Here is a 22,300-nt window from a genome sequence, read left to right as displayed (position 1 = left end):
CTCTAAAAACATCATATATAATTGTCAAATTTTGATTAAATCTCATTGTGGTCAACCTTATTTCACTGGTATAATGTTTCAATGAGATTTTTTTATTTTATCCTCTTCAATACTCCTTTCATCATCTTATCCTCTAAAAAACCGTGTGTAATCGCCAAATTTTGGTATAAATTTCATTATGGTCAACCATAAGTGAAACTGAGTTTATACATTCAATGCATGGGTTAACTAAGAAATTACAAGTATAATTCTACAAAGTTAATCCATCATGTATATTCTAAAGATTTGTAATTTTTCACAAGAGCTATATTTCACAATTACCTGAATTATTTTCGAAGCTGATAAGAGAATACAATGACAACCTTGGAACTAAAGGTCCACGTAGACATTTCAAAATAACATAAAATCATAATTTTAGAAAAGATGCGATGGGATAAGGTCAGGAAATAAAATAACGCAAAAAATTATACATTCAAAATACTAGTTTAGTGATATGATCCAGTAAGCCCACTAGGGGCATAGTCGTCTTTAGTCATTTCCATTTACGTTCCTTTAAGTATGTAGCCCTCCTCGTTGGAGGGCAGGACATGAATTATTGAGTCATTTCCTTTGGTAGTCTCTTCTTCTCTCTCTCTCCCTCGACGACGGCCACTCCATCGAGCTCTCCGGCGACGTCCACTCTGCCGACCCCGCCCTGCCGTAGTCCATCCCGGCACGCCGACGTCCACCCCGGCGACTTCACTCTCCCTCCACCCGCCTTCTTCCCGTACTAACCAGCCAGGTTCGTTTCATTTAGCTTGCTAAAAATAAGTTTCTTGCCATAGTTTTTCTTCCATTACTAAGTGTTTTGGCTAAACATTTTTATGTAAATTAAAATTTATTCTATGATGATTTACATTAGATATTTGTAGATCACATCAATTCAGAGATAGAAAGCAAACCCCAAATATTTTGCCCCTGCGTAAACTATGCCCATTAAATGTGATGGGTAAACAAAATTAAATAAAAAATATTGCTGACAAAGATGTTAATGAATAAATGGAGTCATAACAATGAAATTAATCTCTCTATCTCTCTGTTCCTCTCTCCCTTTTTCTCCTATGTACAAGGGAAGCATGCAAAAAGCATTGTAGATAAGAATAATCCTACAAACTGTGAACTATCAATGCTGAGACGAGAAGCTGAGAGCATCCCAGCTTCTCTGCATGTGTGGCGGCAGAGGCGCAACCAGATCAATGGGATCCACACTGTTGGCAGGAACTGCACAAGAGATGTTGGGGATGACCATCTCCCGGCAGTGAAGGTGAAGGCTAGGCCTCTTCCCCAATATGCTGTTTCCCACCATATTTGTCCCAGCGAGTGCGATACTACCTATATCTGTGAACTGCTTCTCGTCACCGTACATTGCCGATGACGAGGGCCGCATCCATGGCTGCCATTTCCTATGCCTTGACCAACCATACTTCAAGTCCCCAACTATTGGTGTCCCCAGAGTTTCGGCACAGTGCACCCGCAGCTGAAAGGCGATCACTCATAAGAGAAAGTGAAAGAGAAACAGGTAAATATGAAAATACAGAGATAGACAGGCAGATAAATATTTATAGAGATGACAATAGAGATTTTATAGATTGATGGATGGATGAATGCTACATGTATATAGGTAGATAAAGTGTTATTTTTAGACATCCTAATGTACCACAGATACGTAGATGTCCAGATACAGATACGGACAGATATTTAGAAAGATAATGATGGAGATATTAATAGATTAATAGATGGATGGCTACATGTAAATTGAGTGGATGGAGGGATCTTTAAAGAGATAAGATATACAGATATGTAAAGATAGGAAGAGAGATTTTTATGGAAATAGCAATGAATGGATGGATAGCAAGAAAAAGAGAGAATGCACTGAGATAGTGATGCACATACCTGATGCTTCCTGCCAGTCAATGGGTAGAGTGCCAACCATGTGAACTCTGAAGAGAATGCAACGATGAGAAAAAGTCTACGAACATTATAGGTCTTTCATCACAGAACTACGAAAAAAGATTAAATCATCTGGATGCCTGGACAAAAGTAGCTGTTGTCTGAAAACATTTTTTTTCATCTTTTGTTCGGAACACATCAAAAAAAAGGATTTGTATATGAAATCCATGGCACTGCAAGTATCTCACCATTGGAAGATTCAACAACTTCATACTCTGTCGCTGCATGTTGCCCATCATGCTCCGCCACTGTGATTTGCTCGTAGTTTCTGTTTTCCAGGGTCACCTGTGAAGGTAAATTTATCAATTAGCAGAGCATGAGGATGATGATGATGATTACAATGACGATGCTGGGCAATGATGATGGTGAAAGTGCTGCTGCTGCTATTGATGATGATCAGGCTGATGATGATGATAGTGATGGTGTTTATGATGATGATGATGACGCCAATGATGATGAGGATGATAGTGACGGTGTTTATGATGATGATGATGATGGCAAGAATAATGATAGTGAATATGGTGATAATGATGTTGATGAATGTGATTATGGTAACAGTGCCACTACTTGTGATGACAGTGATGATAATGATTACAAAGAAGCAGATGGCAACATCAAGAATGATGATGAAGATCGTCATTCAGATGAAGGAGAACATAAACCAATAGAAATCATAATCATCATCAACATCCTCACGATAGACTTATCCAGTATCCCAATCCCCTAAAAAATAATTAATATATTGAGAAATCAGGAGGAATCACCAAACCTTTCGAAGCGGTGCATTGATTAAGCCTCTTGGATGCCTCGGCCGTCCAATGACAAGGGCCCAGTACTTCTTTCTGAAGATTCTCAGATCACACTCCATTTCCTAACAGAAAGGAGCTTGATAAAAAAGATACCACAAAATTTCGGATTTCCATGGCAAAGAGACTGGTGTTCAAATGAGACCTACATCTGCAGCTCGAAGGGTTTTCTCTCGGAAAATCGTATGGAGAAGGGATGTGCTCATTTGGGTCCTTCCTAACACCAAAACTCCGCTGCTCTCTCTATCCAACCGGTGTACCTAAAAAGAGTCAGTAAAAAAAACTGGACTGAATAACGACAGGACTTGAAAACAGTGTCATTGAAAAAAAAAGGGATTGAAAGGCCTATGCCAAAAAAAAGAACCCGAATGATTGAAGTATTTGATAAAAGAGAGCAAGCATCAAAATTTGGGATAATCATGGACTTACTCTCAGAACAAAGCAGCTTAAGTCCTAATTGGAAGAACCAAAAGTATTTCTGTAATTTCAGCCCAAATGTATTTTTCTTATATCAGTAGCCGTTCCCGATAATGATGGGATTCTCAGAAATACATCAGTATTTTAATAAAAGATTTTTTTAAAGAAAATCAGTCTTGTAATAACATACATAATACTTTTGGAATAAAAGTGTCACAGAGAGGAAAAAACGAATGAATTACCAGCCGAGGAGGTTCTTTGTAATCATATCTCAAACAAGCTCCTGCAAGTAAGTCCATGCTTAACTTTATACCAACTCCACCCTGAACTGGAAGGCCGTACGGCTTGTTCACTGCAATGATTGATTTGTCCTTTTACACAAAGTGATAGAGTCAAGTAAATCTAGAAAAAAAATGAAAAAATAAATTTAATGGATCAGAAAATAAATTAACCTTGTAGAGCTCAAGGCTGCGGATATAGTCGATTTCGTCTTCTGTATAGGAGATATTTTCCTCCTGCTGTGGATACTCTTCTACTGAGAAAGGCAAATGGATTCGATCCCCCGCATTCAAAGGTTCCTTTCCTGAAACCTTGAAGAAATCCACAAGAAAAAAGTCAGCATTGAAAATCAGGTGAATTTAATGTTATATAAACAAGATTCAAAGGTTCCTTTGGTGCGAGTTTATAGAAATATAGGATAAAAATCACAGTTCAAAATTCACGGGTACATATTTTTTGCGATGAGGACTCTCTGTATCTCACAGTTGAGCTCTGTCGGCTAGGGTTTTGGAAAACTGAAAAAAAATCTTTTTCCATTGGCCCCCCATAGTCTTACGGGGTTACATAGTGGGCCCAAAACAAATGGGCCGTGTACACTTATAAGTAGAATGTACTTAAGAGAAATACAAGAGACAAAAAAGGACATAAAAGAAACAAAGCTCTTGACGAGGCTCTCTTGTTGACACCCCCTCTCAAGCTGGTGGACAGATGCTTCTGATCCCAAATTTGCTCAGTATACGATCAAACAATGCCCTCGTCAGTCCTTTGGTAAAGACATCTGCAATTTGACTAGCAGACCTAACTTGCGTAATCAGAACACATCCCTGGTCAATCTTCTTCCTGATCCAATGCTTGTTTAGCTCAATGTGCTTTGTTCTGTCATGTAGGACAAGGTTGTGGGGAATATCAATTGCTGCTTTACTGTCACAATATAAGACCGTAGGCTTCTTTTGTTCCAGCCCAAGTTTGGTTAGAATATTTCTGATCCACAATGTCTCACTAATGCCTTTAACGAATGCCCTGTATTCTGCCTCAGCATAGACAATGAAATTTCAGATTGCTTCTTACTCCAGGTTATTAACTTTCCTCCCAGAAATGAGCAATAGCCTGACGATGATCCCCTGTCTATCAGTGATCCTCCCCAGTCAGCATCTGTGTATACTTTAATGTCTGCTCCATCATGACGGTGATATAGTATTCCATGAGCTGCGAAGCCCCTTTAAATAAGCCACTACTTTGTGAGCAGCTTCTATGTGAGATTTCCTGGGGTTGTCCATGAATCTGCTCAATAGCCTGACTGCGAATGCTATATCACGTCGAGTACGATTGAGGTAGATCAGTTTTCCGATCAGCCTTTGATATTGACCTTTGTCAACAGGAGGTTCTTCTTCACAAATACCCAATTTCACATAGGGATCTATTGGCACATAAGACGTTGCAACCACCCATTATTGTCTCTTTTAAAAGATCAAGAACATACTTATGTTGCGATATAAATATCCCATGTGGAGAGTAGGACACCTCAATTCCCAGAAAGTACCTCAGTCTTCCGAGTGCTTTTATTTCAAAGAGCTCTGATAATTTGGAGCTTAAGGCTCGATTCTCGACTTCATCGTCTCCTGTGATGATAATGTTGTCCACATAAGACCAGTAAGATTGAGATTGTTTGTGACTTGGAATATTTCACAAATAGGGTGTGGTCACCGTTGCTCTTCTTGTACCCCATATTATTCAAACTACATGAGAATTTGCCAAACCATGCTCTTGGGGACTGTTTAAGTCGATATAATGCTTTCTTCAATTTGCATACTTTACGGTCAGACTCTGCTTGATAGTACCCAGGTGGTAACTGCATATAGATCTCTTCATTCAAATCACCATGGAAAAATGTATTCTTTACATCATACTGTAATAATGCCCAATTATAATTAGCTGCCTGCAATTAGAATACACACTGTACTGAGTTTAGCTACTGGGGCAAAGGTCTCTCCATAGTCGATTCCATAAGCCTGTGTGTATCCTTTGGCTACAAGTCTTGACTTATATCTTTCTAGAGTACCATCAGCTTGATATTTCACAGTAAATACCCATCTACATCCCATGGGACGTTTACCAAGTGGAGCATCGACAATCTCTCAGGAGTTATTTTTTATTATTGCTTCCATCTCAATATCCATATCCTTCTTCCAGTTCATCTCTTTGACTGCTTCCTCATACGTTCTTGGGATAGGCACAGAATTGAGGGCTGTAATAAAGGACTTGTATAAACTCCCCAAGTGTTGATAGCTTACCACATTGGGGAGTGGATACTTGTCCTTCTCGGTACACTGCCTCTCTCCTTTCCTCAGGGCAATCGGCCACCTACTATCATCTTCTTCCATCTCAGCTCATTGATCAGGAGTGTCACTTGCTTCTTTCTCTGGCGGCTCTCCAACTTCACCACTTTCATTTTCACCAGCTTCACTTGATGATTCAGCCTGATCATATTCAGTCCTTGGGAATCTTTCATGTCGAGAATCCGATATGATTTTAGCCTTGTCCAGGATGATAGAAGGACCATGATTCATGGTTATATTCTGAATTCCAGACAATGGTGACGGAGAGATATCTTCATTCACCTTCTCCTGAGATTTAAAGAAACTTATATTTTCATGGAATGTAACATCAGCTGATATCAGCATTCTCCTTGAAGCCGGATCATAACACTTATACGCCTTTTGGGTATGCAAATAACCCAGAAACACACATTTCACAGCTCAATTACTAAATTTATCCCTCGAGTAATGGATATGCACAAATGATGTACAGCCAAATATCATTGGAGTCAGATCAGTCTTCAGCCAAACCTGTGGATAAAATTTCATCATCGGATCCACGGGGCCTTCGTTGCTCAACATTTTTGACTGTAATCTATTAATTATATGAACCGCTGTCAAGACGGCCTCCCCCCAGAATCTCTTGGGCACTGCATAATGTAAGAGTAATGATCGAGCCATCATAGTTATATGACCTATCCTCCTTTCTGCTACCCCGTTCTGTTGTGGGGTATACACACAGGATGACTCATGGACCACACCCTCCTGAGCAAATAAAGGCGACAGAGTCTTGTTAAAAAAATCTTTAGCATTGTTTGACTGTAGTTTAATAGAGATACCAAACTGATTCTTCACCATACGGAAGAAGTTGCCAATTACATTTGCAACATCAAACTTGGATTTTCAATAAATAAAACCATGTTAGTCTAGTACAGTCTTCAACCAGTATAAGATACCATTTTGCTCTCGTCAAAGTTGTAGTTGAGGATGGACCCCATACATCACCATGAAAGAGAGAAAAAGGACGTGTACTTTGCTCTCCTCTCCCAGCAAAGGATACACGCTTATGTTTAGCATATTGACAAGTATCACATGAAACATGAGAAGAATTGACTTTCTTAAAGAACACAGGAAACATGAGTTTCAAAAGTTCAAATGATGGGCGTCCCAGACGATAGTGCATCAGCTTAAGTTGCTCCAACTGTCTGGTACACTCCTGCTCCTGAACAGCACACTTGGATATGTGAGCTTCCCGAACAAGATCGCTCACATAAACCAGGCCATTCATCTCCTTATAAGGCGAAGTCTTCAGGTTCTTGGCCTTGTCATAAATAAAACACCCATCAGACGTCATTGTAAAAATGAGATGTAAATCGTTAACGAGTTTCTAAGGTGATATGAGCTGTGCCCGAAGGCCTGGAACATGTAGGACTGGTTTAATTATACCCAGATCAGCAGTTTTAACATTGCCTATACCAGTAACCAGCAACATTTCTCTTCCTACAGTAAACACTCGTCTACTCCCTTCATAAGGAGCATAACTATGGAACTTCAAATAGTAGGGAGTCATATGATCTGCGGCACCTGTATCAATAATCCAGTCGGAAGAGATATTAGAAGAATCAAAAGTTGTCTCAACTGCTCGGGCCATACATGTAGAGCTTATCATAGTCTTCAGCTTATCAAATTCCTCCGTCAACTTATCATAATCTACGATAGGAATAGTTCTTCCACCGTCTGCTTGTCCTTTCCTAGCACCAGAATCTGCTTCTTTAGCATCAGCAGCATGAACTTGAACAGGTCTGATATGTGGATTTAAAATCCAGCAATGTTCCCTTGTGTGATTTCTCTTCTTTCAATAGGGGCACTGCATGTGAGACTTATATTTACCACTTTGGCCGTTCTGACTTGGAGCATCTTCCCCTGGCTTTTTATCATATTTTCCGCTTGCTCCTTCATTCCCTGATGGTACTCCCTACTGTTGCTTTGTTTTTTCCAAGAACCCTGCCCCAGCTTCATCTTTATCACTGCCAGGAATTAACTTGATGCGACCTTCTTCATCACGTAAAATCTGGATAGTTTCTTCCAGGTTGGGTACACGTTCACGGTTGAGAATTCGACTCTGTAAATTTTCATATTCCTTGTTCAGTCCCATTAGGAATCTGAAGATCCGATCTTGTAAAGTTGACTGCCACTCCTCAGGATTTTTTATTGGTCTGAAATGATCAATCGCCAGCCTCAGAGTTTGAAGCTCTTCTACATATTCTGCCACTGACATCTGATATGTTCTTTTCAAGAACATACCAGACGCGCAAGACAACATTAAGAAAGGTCACACGTGTGACACTACTATAAATAAGGCAAGGCACGGATCAAGAGAGGATTATGATTCAGTTGTTTGGCAGCGCGAGCTGAGGCCGGAGCGGGTGGCACTTCGCGACCAAAGGGGGAGAGAGGGATCTGATCCCGATCTTCATTATTCCTTCCACCATTCTGTCTTCTCCATTTTCTTCTGAATTCTGGACTCAGTACATATCTCAACTTTTGCAACATTTGGAATTACACATCATGTTAGTGAATTACTATTCAAGGCAAATTCTTGAGATATTCTATCCAATATACCTGATGGTATCAACATCTCACCCTGCACCAGCATGGTTGCCTTATTAACAAGCTCAAATATTCTCTAGGTGTGACTCTTCTTCACATTACTCTTCTGAAGATGATCCCAAATTGTCTTCGTCGTCGTCAGACAGAGATATTTTCAGAACCGATCTCCAGCCATACTGCTCAGCAACCACTGACAGACATTTGCATCTTCACGCTTCCAAGCTTTGTATCTAGAGTTACACAGGTCAACCTCATGTGTAAGGTGATCATCGAGTTCTCTGCTCTCGAGAACCATCCTAACATACTCGCACAAATCAAGAAGATTAAAGCCATTAAACTTGACTGTCTCAGGCATGATAGGAAAGATTACCTGGTTCAAAAGTCTCTCTTCCAGCTTCAGTAGCCTGAATGATGAAGTCCTGGTTTGCTTCTGCGGCCATATTGAAGAGACAGTCCCTTGTGTTGAGAATGTCTTGTAATGAATCAAGTCAGATGCTTGTTCGTCTACCTGTGAAGCGTTGAACGACTTGGCACCATTCAGTCGTCCAGAGATACCCAATGCGGGTTCTCGATGAGGCTTCTGTTAGCCTTAGCCCCAGCCTGGATTCTTCCCTTGCTGTGGTGTGTCAACCGAAGATGAAGCCACCGCCGAAAGTAGAGCTCTTGCACCGATGAGAGAACCAGGATGGAGGACACTAGGCGTCCTATCTTCCAAGCTCTCATACCATGTCACGATGAGGACTCTCTCTTTCTCACCGTTGATCTCCATCAGCTAGGGTTTTGGAAAAGCGGAAAAACATTTTTTTCCATTGGGCCCCCATTGTCTTATGGGGTTACATAGTGGGCCCAGAACAAATGGGCCGTGTACACTTATAAGTAGAATGTACTTAAGAGAAATACAATAGATAAAAAAGAACATAAAAAGAAACAAAGCTCGTGACGAGGCTCTCTTGTTGACAATATTGAAACAAGCTACATAAGGAAATATACACAGAAACAGCAGAGGGGAACGCTCGTTTAGCAATACTACTAAATTTAGATGTGGTCGATGGAATTAAATAAGGGGGAGCACCCTCAAGAACAGAGGGGGGGAGTGGAGAAGTTGGAGTTCTGTTGACAGTCGAGGGGATTCTCTAAGACTGAGGAGAGACTGATCCGGTTGATCTCCACGAGGGCGGCCAGCTGATCCAGCCACGTCCAGGGTCTTTTTTTAATTGTTTTTCTCTGTTATCTGTCCTCTCTGTTCTGTTCCCAACATTCTCCCTTCTGGGTTAACGAACTGATCTTTTATTTGAGAAGAAGCAGTTGTCTATTTCCTTGTGGGTATTATCCTTGTTTTCTCACCACGCCGGTTCTACTTTTGATACAAGGAAGCGTACTGTATTAGATATTTCTAAAACAAGTAATAAAGAGAAAACGGAATTCAAAATCAGTCGAACACATTTCAAGAAAGGTAAACGAAATCGAAGGTTCCTTCCCCGAGACCTTCCAGAAATCCAGGTGAAGAAATCACAAATAAAAAATCAGGAGAACATAATTCTTATATCATGGACAAAATCCAAATTTTCCTCTCATGAAACGTTGCAGAAATCCGTTCGAATAAAACACAAATTGAAAGCCAGGTGAACATAATTCTAAAAAACTAAAGAAAATTCAAGTTTTCTTCTCTGAGACCTTGCAGAAATCCAGAAGAAAACTTGGAAATACAAAACCAAGAGTTTTTGATTTTTGGAATTACGTGAAACGTAATTCCAAAAATCAAACAAAATTCGAACTGTTACCCTTTTCAATGAAAGATGGGAAGCTTCTTGTCCTGTACAGGCAAGAGAATTGGCGTTCCCCGCTTCTCTTCGTACCTAAAAATAGAGGCCGCTCCATAAGTTAGAGAAGGTTTAAATTTTCAAAAAAAAAATGTTAGTGAAGGTTTTACACCAAAGGTCTTCTGAAACATGACTGCCTTGAGAAGAAGAGGGAATTTTGACAAGAAGGGTAGATGTTCCCAGGGTTGGAGAGTAAAACAGGAATAATTGGAGGAGAAGTAGAGTGGAGGGGACATGGATTGACCAGGGACGAGTCGCCGGATGGTGAAGAAGAGATGATCAGGATGGACAGGGACTAGACATACAGAGGAAGAGAGATAAGGGACTTCAACTTTACTCTTCTTGGCTGTCCACTTAGAATGAGGGCATACCGTATTTAAAAGGAAATACATAAAGGTCAAATGGTCAAAATCCCACCAGTGGGCTAACAGGACAGAACATATCCTAGATAGAATGGGGATCATATCACAATGTCAAATGCCAAAGAAAAAACTGATCTTACCTCGGAAGAACAGTTGGTATTAATAATAAGCGTGAAAATTGGGAAACAAATGAAAGCGAGAAAAGAGTTTCAGTCTCTTGAACCCAACCTCCATCAAACGGAAAAGCTTCTTCAATGACAAAGCCTCAAACGCAATTGCCTAAGGTAAAATCTATCTGATCTCGGGATAGATTTTAGAAACGTAAAAAGATAACTATGTTTATAATTGACAAACAAACATATGCAATCAAATTAAACTTTAAAAGTTGAAAGATCTTCAATCAATCACCTCAGCACAAACTACCTCAAACGTAAAATCTCTAGCACTAGTTTTTATTCAGTCACAGGTATTCCTAACAACATATAATGAAAATAAATCTAAAAACTCACAAAAACGAAGAAAGTGTTCAAAGCTTCAATCAATCCTGACGATCTAACCTGCCTCAAACGGAAAAGCTTATGCACGAGATTGACAGGGAGATGCGGACAGCATCTTCGGACCCATTTCAGAGCCGTGATGGGGGAGGCCGATGCGACGTCCACTGGAGGGGAATAAGGGGGCAGAGTAAGCCATCTTCCTCTCTGTTCTGCACCGTCTTCAACTCCGGAAATCGCTGGAAACGTGGCAAAACGTCGAGCTGCAAAATGGGTATGCGGGAAACGAAGGAAGTAGCGAAATTGGGGAATTCTGGACGAGTTGGCGACGCAGTTTTGGCGAAGTTGGGAAGAAGAGAGATGAAGAGGAGTGAGGCGATGTTGACGAAGAAGGTGTTGGAGGGACCGACCCATGTCACGAAATAGTGCGTCGGATTTGAATCAAGACTGTGCTGGAGAATGAGAAGGGTTTTGGAGAGCCATCGGGGGGGTTCGGCGATCGATCGAGCTTTTCATCGAGTCGATCGACTATGATCGTTTTGGAAAAAAAATAAAACAGAACTTCAAATCTCTCACTAACTCAGTCTCTATCTCACTTTCCCTCTTATTTTCTAAGTACCTCTCTCTCTAAAGTTTCTACCTATCTCTAAATCCCTCCCTAACTCACTATATCTAAATATGCATCTACCTCACTAAGTCTCTTATCTTTGTGTCTCTCCCTCTTCCTCTTCCTCTACAAGTCTCTATCTCACTCTCCCTATTATTTTCTAAGTCCCTCTCTCTCTAAAGTTTCTCTCTATCTCTCTCTCCCTCTCTAACTCACTATATCTCTACATCTATCTACCTCTCTATCTAAGTCTCTTATCTTTGTGTCTCTCTCTCTTCCTCTCCCTTCCCAAGTCTCTATCTCTCACTAAGTCAGTCTCTATTTCACTCTCCCTATTATTTTCTAAGACCTTCTCTCTCTGAAGTTTCTATCTATCTCTCTCTCCCTCTCTAAGTCCCTATATCTCAATACCTATCTACCGCTCTATCTAAGTCTCTTATCTTTGTGTCTCTCCCTCTTCTTCTCCCTTCCCAAGTCTCTATCTCTCACTAAGTCAGTCTCTATCTCACTCTCCGTATAATTTTCAAAGTCCCTCTCTCTCTAAAGTTTCTCTCTCTCTCTCTCTCTCCCTCTCTAACTCACTATATCTCTATATCTATCTACCTCTCTATCTAAGTCTCTTATCTTTGTGTCTCTCCCTCTTCCTCTCCCTTCCCAAGTCTCTATCTCTCACTAAGTCAATCTCTATCTCACTCTCCCTATAATTTTCTAAATCCCTCTTTCTCTAAAGTTTCTCTCTATCTCTCTGTCCCTCTCTAACTCACTATATCTCTATATCTATCTACCTCTCTATCTAAGTCTCTTATCTTTGTGTCTCTCCCTCTTCCTCTCCCTTCCCAAGTCTCTATCTCTCACTAAGTCAGTCTATATCTCACTCTCCCTATAATATTCTATGTCCCTCTCTCTCTAGAGTTTCTCTCTATCTCTCTGTCCCTCTCTAACTCACTATATCTCTATATCTATCTACCTTTCTATCTAAGTCTCTTATCTTTGCGTCTCTCCCTCTTCCTGTCCCTTTCCAAGTCTCTATCTCTCACTAAGTCAGTCTCTATCTCACTCTCCGTATAATTTTCAAAGTCCCTCTCTCTCTAAAGTTTCTCTCTATCTCTCTCTCCCTCTCTAACTCACTACATCTCTATATCCATCTACCTCTCTATCTAAGTCTCTTATCTTTGCGTCTCTCCCTCTTCCTGTCCCTTTCCAAGTCTCTATCTCTCACTAAGTCAGTCTCTATCTCACTCTCCGTATAATTTTCAAAGTCCCTCTCTCTCTAGAGTTTCTCTCTATCTCTCTGTCCCTCTCTAACTCACTATATCTCTATATCTATCTACCTTTCTATCTAAGTCTCTTATCTTTGCGTCTCTCCCTCTTCCTGTCCCTTTCCAAGTCTCTATCTCTCACTAAGTCAGTCTCTATCTCACTCTCCGTATAATTTTCAAAGTCCCTCTCTCTCTAAAGTTTCTCTCTATCTCTCTCTCCCTCTCTAACTCACTACATCTCTATATCCATCTACCTCTCTATCTAAGTCTCTTATCTTTGCGTCTCTCCCTCTTCCTGTCCCTTTCCAAGTCTCTATCTCTCACTAAGTCAGTCTCTATCTCACTCTCCGTATAATTTTCAAAGTCCCTCTCTCTCTAAAGTTTCTCTCTATCTCTCTCTCCCTCTCTAACTCACTACATCTCTATATCTATCTACCTCTCTATCTAAGTCTCTTATCTTTGTGTCTCTCCCTCTTCCTCTCCCTTCCCAAGTCTCTATCTCTCACTAAGTCAGTCTCTATCTCACTCTCCCTATAATTTTCTAAGACCTTCTCTCTCTGAAGTTTCTATCTATCTCTCTCTCCCTCTCTAAGTCCCTATATCTCAATACCTATCTACCGCTCTATCTAAGTCTCTTATCTTTGTGTCTCTCCCTCTTCTTCTCCCTTCCCAAGTCTCTATCTCTCACTAAGTCAGTCTCTATCTCACTCTCCGTATAATTTTCAAAGTCCCTCTCTCTCTAAAGTTTCTCTCTCTCTCTCTCCCTCCCTCTCTAACTCACTATATCTCTATATCTATCTACCTCTCTATCTAAGTCTCTTATCTTTGTGTCTCTCCCTCTTCCTCTCCCTTCCCAAGTCTCTATCTCTCACTAAGTCAGTCTCTATCTCACTCTCCCTATAATTTTCTAAATCCCTCTTTCTCTAAAGTTTCTCTCTATCTCTCTGTCCCTCTCTAACTCACTATATCTCTATATCTATCTACCTCTCTATCTAAGTCTCTTATCTTTGTGTCTCTCCCTCTTCCTCTCCCTTCCCAAGTCTCTATCTCTCACTAAGTCAATCTCTATCTCACTCTCCCTATAATTTTCTAAATCCCTCTTTCTCTAAAGTTTCTCTCTATCTCTCTGTCCCTCTCTAACTCACTATATCTCTATATCTATCTACCTCTCTATCTAAGTCTCTTATCTTTGTGTCTCTCCCTCTTCCTCTCCCTTCCCAAGTCTCTATCTCTCACTAAGTCAGTCTATATCTCACTCTCCCTATAATATTCTATGTCCCTCTCTCTCTAGAGTTTCTCTCTATCTCTCTGTCCCTCTCTAACTCACTATATCTCTATATCTATCTACCTTTCTATCTAAGTCTCTTATCTTTGCGTCTCTCCCTCTTCCTGTCCCTTTCCAAGTCTCTATCTCTCACTAAGTCAGTCTCTATCTCACTCTCCGTATAATTTTCAAAGTCCCTCTCTCTCTAAAGTTTCTCTCTATCTCTCTCTCCCTCTCTAAGTCCCTATATCTCTATATGTATCTACCTCTCTATCTAAGACTCTTTTCTTTGTCTCTCTCCCTCTTCCCCTCCTCCCCAAGTCTCTATATCTCTCTCTTTCTGTCTAAGTATCTAAGATTCTCTTTCTATCCCTCTTACTCCTTAAGTCTCCATCTCTCTCCTTGAGTCTCCATCTCCCTCCTTACCATCTCCCTCCTTGAGTCTCCATCTCCCTCCTTGAGTCTCCATCTCCCTCCTTGAGTCTCCATCTCCCTCCTTGAGTCTCCATCTCCCTCCTTGAGTCTCCATCTCCCTCCTTGAGTCTCCAGCTCCCTCCTTGAGTCTCCATCTCCCTCCTTGAGTCTCCATCTCCCTCCTTTAGTCTCCAGCTCCCTCCTTGAGTCTCCAGCTCCCTCCTTGAGTCTCCATCTCCCTCCTTGAGTCTCCATCTCCCTCCTTAAGTCTCCATCTCCCTCCTTAAGTCTCCATCTCCCTCCTTGAGTCTCCATCTTTCTCTCTCCCTCTCTTCCCCCCTTCTCTCTCCCTCTTTCTCTCTCTTTCTCCCTCTCAGTCCCTAAATCTCCATCTTTCTCTCCTCCTCATCTCTATCTCTTTCTCCATTTACGTTCATCCATCCACATCATTCCATCCCCATCCATCGGTATCCATCTCATCCATCACATTTAGATATTTTTGCGCGTCATCGTCATTCAACACAAACACTTGTTCTATTGATATAACTATCTTTACTTATCCTCCTCACCTCATCATGCTCTTAATTTATACATATCCCCACTCATCTCAGAATCACTACATAAAACGGGTGTGTAAACCTTAAGTTGTGTTCCTTGTGATGGTGACCCTAATTTATACACTAACTGGTTAAATTCTTTGATAAGTCAGGGTTTATTAAAAATTACTGATTAATTCAAATAACAATGATAATTAAATATCCTAATTATGACTTCATAAAAAGGTGATTACTTTCCTCAAAATGGACTCAAGATCAAGACTTCAATGGAGCCAGGTATGTTATCTTAACTTCATTTATATGTCTTGTTCTGTGAAATTATGTATTCGTGCTATTAAAAGATACTAGAGATACTTAAGATTTTCTACTGTCGCCCTCTCTTTCTATCTCTCAAAGTCTCTCTTTAAATCTCTTAGCTCTCTTATTTATAATCTCTTGTCTCTCTCTCTCTAAGTTTATATCTTGCTTTCTCTCATTCTCTCACTCTCTTTATTGTTATTTATCTATCTTTATCTCTCTCTACGCCTCTATCTCTTTCTCTTGATCTCCCTAACTCGCAATATCTCTCGCTATCTCCCTTGCTAACTCTAAGCCTCTCTGACACTCTTTACCATCTTTATCTCACTATCTCCCATCTGTCTCTAAGTATCTCTCTCTTGCTCTCGCATCCTCCCTATTTCTCTCCCTCTCGAAGTCTACATCTCTTTCTCACTCTCTCGCTCTTTCTCTTTCTCTGTTTGTCTCTCTCTAAGTTATCTCTCTCGCTCGCTCTATTCTTCTCTCTCTCTCAAAGTCTCTCTTTAGGTCTCTATTCCTATTTCTGTCTCTCCTACTCGTACTCTCTTTCTATGTATCTATCTCTCTCTTTCTCTCCCTCTTTCTCTCAAATATTGCTATGTCTCTGTATCTCTTGCTATCGCTCTCTCATTATGTATGTTGAAGTCACTATCTCTCTTGTTCTCACTCTATCTCTCTCTCCTTTCCTATCTGTCTCTCTTAGATTTAATCCAAGTCTCTACAATCTTGCTCTCTCTCTGTACCACTCCCTTTCTCTCTTTCTACATATCTATGTCTCTCTCTCCCCCTCACTCTCACTCTCTGCCATATCTCTATGTTTATGTCTCTCATGTTTTCATTCTCTCCCTCTCGCTCTCACTCTTTCCCATATCTCTATTTATATCTCTCTCATGTTCTCATTCTCTCTCTCACTCACTTTTTTTAAGTCTCTATCTCTATTGCTTGGTTTCTATCTCACTTTTTTCAAGTCACTTTTTTTAAGGCTGAATGTATTAATGATTTAGTGAAAATTAATTACGTGAAGATATTACTATCAATTGTTGATATATTGATTTAAATGATGTAGGAAACACACCTGAAAGTTTGGGATTATTCTAAACCTTAAATCCTTGGCATAACGGCTAGTTTTTGCTCTTAACTCTTCAGAGGTATTTTGAACTTACGGTAAAATAGTAAATATGTAAATCAAAAGTACAATGATTATTTTTTTATATTGTCTAATCATAATAAAAAAATATGACTGTTGGAGTGTTATAAAATTACCATTATGCGCTTTCATATGTCTAAGTCCATTTATACAGTTTTAAGCTCTACTTTCAAACCCCCTTCTCCTTGCCCTTTGAAAATTGCAGTCCAAAGGCTGAAGAGATCTTTCAATCACCAGAGCACTTTTCAAGAAGTTTTTGAGTATTCTTTCAAGATAACATTTGTTGCTAACATCATTCGAAGTCCATAGGACTTGAATTATGGTTTTTGGTGCAGGGTGACTCAAGATTCAAAGGAGGGAAAGCTGGCCTCCAAAATTTGCACATCCTTGTCCTTGTGATAGTTTGACATCTTTAACATAATTTTTATCTTGACTTTAAGATTTTAATCAAATATGAATAGTTTCTAACATCAGCACAATCCAAAGAACATGGAATCACATTTTTTGGTTGATTTTTAAAAGAGTTACTGGGGTTTGAACTTGGATGTAGAGGAATCAGGCAATCAACTAAGAACGTGGAATGATTGATCTCTAGAGATTTATATGATTCTATTTTAAACATTTTGTGGGAGATAAAAAATTGTGGGAAATTGTGTTACAAAACCATTCCCAGTAAAATTGTCTCATTTGGTGCAAGAATGAAAAAGATATTTGATTTTTAAGCACCGAAGGTCAAACATGAACAAAGCAATTTCATCCAAAGAGAAGTGTGGAGGAGAAGAGGACTTGAGGAAAGAACGACCACAAACAGGAGGTGTTACTCCAGTCAACTCAGGATTGTATTTATGAATTTTTATCTCTGCATTAAATAAATTCTGATCTAAATTCTTCCTATTGAATTATATGTAATTAGGCCTTGTCTTGAATACTACTTAAGGAGTTATCACACTAAGTGTTATTATGGAGAAGATATTATTCAGAAATATATTGTTCTTACTAGATCTTTGTGGTCACTCAGGTTAAGGCCTTGGGGACCATAAGAAGAAGATTTTGGGTCCAAGTTGAAGTAGGTCAAGCGACGTCGTTTTGTGGAAGACTTTGGGGGTTGAGGATGATAAAGCTTCATTGACTTTTTCCAGTTTTGGTATACTTTTTCAACCCTTTTCCCAAGTGATTTTCTTGGGGAGCATTCACACAAACACAGTTAGGGCGCATCATCACCTTGGGGCGGATACCCCCGAACAACATTAAGGATTAGCCTAAGATGCTTAAAAGAAATAATTGTGTCTCCCATTTCCTCTACCTCATTTCATACATATAAAAATCCTAGGCTAATTAAAAAAAATAAAAATGATATAGCTATAGAACTTAATTCACCTCTCTTCTTAGGTTATTCATTGGCTGCTTAAACTAATATGAAATTTTCACAAAAGGCCTTAGAACTTAAGTATATTCACCAACATCTATAAATCTTATGGGTCAGACCCTCTAGGCCCATGTATTATTCTAGTTAATAACTTATGTGGCTTAATAATATTTATTGGCCAAATTTATTATATCGACATATACATTAATTAATTAAATATTGATTAAACCCAATTGATAGATTGATTTTGTAACCATGTAGGGTACCAAGATGCACCTTGTGGCCTAAAATGTACATAGTGATTCAACTCTCTCATGTAACATTTTCCTTCGTCATTTATCTTATGCATGTAATCAGTTATTGGTCAAAGACTGCCAAATGACTTAGGATATGGTCAACTATCAAACTCCAATCCATCATTCCAATGCATGCTTATGCGTAACATAGATAATTAGAGAACTACTCCAATATCTCTATTACCCTTGCCAGAATTTGTGATTGGCTTTATGGCCATGACATATCCATCAAAGGGAACTCATGAATGATTCACAAGGTTATCAAAATAGGATGTCCCTCCATTTATAATAATAGTAAAGATTTCTGAAGAGTTTTCATAAAAGTGTCTCCTTGAAAATTTTCTTAAAAGTTCCAAAACTTAAGAGTGTATCCCCCAACGTCCAAAAATATTGTGTGACCCTCTAGACCATTGATTCCTCTAGTTAATAATTGTAATGTCTCAGTAACTTTTATTGGACAACCTAATTAGTGCATGTGGTTTTTGTGTATCTTTAATAAATTAATATCAAATAAACAACCTGTTGACAGTTAACAAAAAATTTCTAGATAGTATCTTCAAATAGTAAGGTACATATTTATATCAGTTTTTACATAGTAATGTCTATTTTGAATAAAATTATTAGCATACTTAATTTTATTGTTCATAGAGTAACCAGAATTTCTTTTCCCTGAATTCATTTGACTCATATGCAACAGATTATACATTTTTTCATTACATCAAATTTCCAATACACAGTTTACTGTACAAAATATAAGACATTTTAATTATAATTTAAATAGTATAGTTTCATCATTTTCAACATCTATTTGTACTCTTTAACATTATAAAGTCCTAATGAGATTCAATTTTCACGATCATATAATATCTAAAAGTATCACTAACGTTAATTTCATACATTAGTTTAGTTTTAAATTCTTTTCTTTACACAAATACTCTCTTAATATTACAACTATTATTTCAAGATAATATATTGTTACGGTTGTGAAAAAAGAAAAAAAAAGATAGATGTGCATGTTGTGTACGCAAGTAGGCATGGGTGGATGTTTATATGAACGCGTTAATGAATATGCCATTTGCATATGCATGTATGTATTTCTATCTATCTCTCCATTCTCACTTCCGTTTGAATGCAAGACGAAAAACTGAAAGTGAACGCTTCTCGATAGACGATACATTAGCAGTCATCATCATGGACTATTGAAGACGAATAGTGGAAGATAGCTCCCTTACAACGGAAATCGTTTCGGAGAGCGAGTCAACACATTGTCGTTGTTTCTCTCTCCTTGGCGGCGGGACGCGTACGCCGGCCGGGACTTGACGGTGCCGTCAAAGAAAACGTGCTGAGGAGGAAGAAATTAGACACGTGGCACGCCGTGGTTGGATAATATTCATGGGCTAGGTTTTCCGTGCCGGTTGTTGAATGTGAGCGTGGAACCAGGCGACGCGGTCTGGTGAACTCGGTCGTCAGGAGACCTCTTCTTCCTGCTTCGTATATATGCACAAGCTTCTTCTTTCATCTGCCTCCTCATTAAAAAGATAGACGTTCGGGCATTCTCTCTCTTGCACAACCTCTCTTTCTCTCCCTTGCCGACTCTCTCCTATTCTGATATATTTTTTCTCACCCTTAAGCCAATCTCTCTATTTCTCTTTCTCTTTCTCTGTTTCTCCCTCACTCTCTCTCTCTCCCTCTCTCTCTCCCTCCCTCTCTCTTTCTATTTCTTGTTGGCTACACCCCTCTCTATATTACCCTCTTTTGGTGTCTCTTCCATTCGGATATACCCTTTCTCTCTCTCTCTCTCTCTCTCTCTCTCTCTCTCTCTCTCTCTCTCTCTCTCTCTCTCTTTCTATTTCTTGTTGGCTACACCCCTCTCTACATTACCCTCTTTTGGTGTCTCTCTTCCATTCTGATATACCCTTTTTCCCCTTAATGTGACCTCTCTCTCTCTCTCTCTAGTTGGCTACACTTCTCTCTCTCTGTTATTCGCTATCCCTCTCTATAAACTTCTCAAATGGGGAGTTGTGATAGAGAGAAGTTTACACAGGCCTTAAGCATCATCTGCCTGTTGGTGGCAGTGATGTTGATGAGTGCTGCCACACCGACGGTGGCAGGGAGGCCTCTAAATGACTGGATCAAGTCATCGGCAGGCAGCAACAGCAGCAGCAGTAGTGGCAGTAGCAACATCATCTCCAGTTTGTTTCAGCGTCTGCCTAAATATGGTGGTGGAACGACTGGAGCCTCTGGTTGCACTGGTGGCTCGGTGAGAAATGGTGGCCGGTGCCCATGAAGCAAGCCTACCATCTCTGGTGACCATGGACACTATATCAGTAGTGTCTCTGTCAATTTTGTTCATTCATGTACATATTACACAAGCCTCAAAAAGATGCTGGTGATTCTTTTAAGTATACTAAACAAGATCATTCATGCATTTTGATATAGAGATACTGTCTTATATCTTCTCCTTGATGGGATGTACAATATAATTTTATTTTATGCTTTCTTGGCTTTCACCATCGTAATACCTTAGGGTGACCAAAGGGTGATTGATAGACCCAAAATATGTGATGTAATTATACATATTTTAAGGGCATTTTGGGGTCGTTTCATGTGTATTTTGCCTAATTTTATGAAATATTGCACTTCAAGCACTAAATAGAGAAAATGATTAAAAAATGCATTTAACGTCATTTTTATGCATGTTATACAATTTAAATATTTCTTAGTTATTAATATACATTTAAGACTTGTTTAATTCTCTAATGTGCTATTTAGTATGTTGTTTATGAAAGTACAGGGGTGAAGCCTGTATTGAATTTGAAGAAACAAATAGATAAAATTTAACGAAAAAGAAAGAGATGAATAAATATATAAAAAAGGGGTTCTTATTGGGCTGGTTGAGGAGTAGACCAAGCGTCAGGCCTCAAGAAAGAAGCAGTTAGGCCAGCGTGTGCAAAGCACTCAAAGCTGGCCCAGCAGCCTCCAGCAAAGCCCGTACACAAGGAGTCTGAGGCGCAGGACCTAATTAAACCCAACACAGTCGCACAGGGATTGCACGCGAGATTAATAAATTTTGTTTTGATTCAATTCATACAAACCGCAAAATTTATATATAGCGTCGTTTTTTAAAAGTTTCCAATATGGGATGTAAAGCCCATGTTTATTTTATTCGCATCGGGCCAGACCACAGAGTGAGAATATGATCGTGGCCCAGCGGGCCGCGATCTCAAGGAAATAAGAAGAAAAAAAAAGACCAGGCTTCGAGCCGATACGGCCCGAAGCCCATGCCATTTCGGGCTTATTTAAAGAGGCAAATATGATCTCAACCGTCTGATCTTCTTTAAGAAGATCAGATGGTGGAGATCTATCTCACCAAATTTAACTATTTTATTTCTTTTCTTTTAGGCTGACGAGGCCGTGGGACCCATCGATGGACGAATCAAAAGAGGCGAAGGGAATGTGTACTACTGACGGGGCAGTGACGACGCATGCTGACGTGGCTCTGGGTACACCGGATCATAGGGTCCATGGCTGCAATTTAATCGCAGCGGTTAGCATTTTATAAGAACGATCTAACGGCCAGGGGCATTTACATCCTCTCTCACCCCTGGCTGTCAACTTTGTCGGCCTGAGGCTGTTCTCGGCCGGCGAGGGGGGACCAGCTGTGATTTGACGGCCGGGGAGGGCCACCAGGGCAGTTCCCCTCCAACGGACGGCCTCTGGGGTCCCTCCCAAGCCGTTAAAAGGGGCCGAATGCCCCGAATTCCATTATCTTCCGACCAATCTTTCGACCGAAGTTCTTGGAGACGGCAGATGACCCGTCCGGCAGTGGCCAGAACGGCAGGAGGGTCGTGACAACCTCGTGACCATTCGAGAAGCTCCGGGAGGCTTCATGAAAGAGCTAGGAGAGCTCGATTCTGCGCCAGCAAGGGAGAGAAGGAAGGGGCACACCGCGTACCGATGCTAGACGACAGCGATCGGCGCCGCCACCCCCTTACTTATAT

General features: G+C 40.0%; 1 protein-coding gene across 1 annotated transcript; it reads right to left on the bottom strand.

The window, feature by feature from the left end:
- Window positions 1-1,012: 1,012 nt before the first annotated feature.
- Window positions 1,013-11,737, bottom strand: LOC144713065 (Pseudouridine synthase family protein). Its single transcript, XM_078587547.1, has 9 exons — window positions 11,156-11,737; window positions 10,198-10,272; window positions 3,665-3,802; window positions 3,455-3,583; window positions 2,945-3,055; window positions 2,759-2,860; window positions 2,178-2,274; window positions 1,933-1,979; window positions 1,013-1,516 (listed from the first exon to the last, which is right to left on the bottom strand). Exons 1-9 carry the CDS (start codon window positions 11,504-11,506, stop codon window positions 1,163-1,165), a joined length of 1,404 nt encoding a protein of 467 aa, XP_078443673.1. The 5' UTR covers window positions 11,507-11,737; the 3' UTR covers window positions 1,013-1,162.
- Window positions 11,738-22,300: the final 10,563 nt, after the last annotated feature.

The sequence above is a fragment of the Wolffia australiana genome, chromosome 15 (genome assembly GCF_029677425.1).
Source record: "Wolffia australiana isolate 7733 chromosome 15, ASM2967742v1".
Lineage (NCBI taxonomy): Eukaryota > Viridiplantae > Streptophyta > Magnoliopsida > Alismatales > Araceae > Wolffia > Wolffia australiana.
This window is presented reverse-complemented; position numbering and strand designations above follow the sequence as displayed.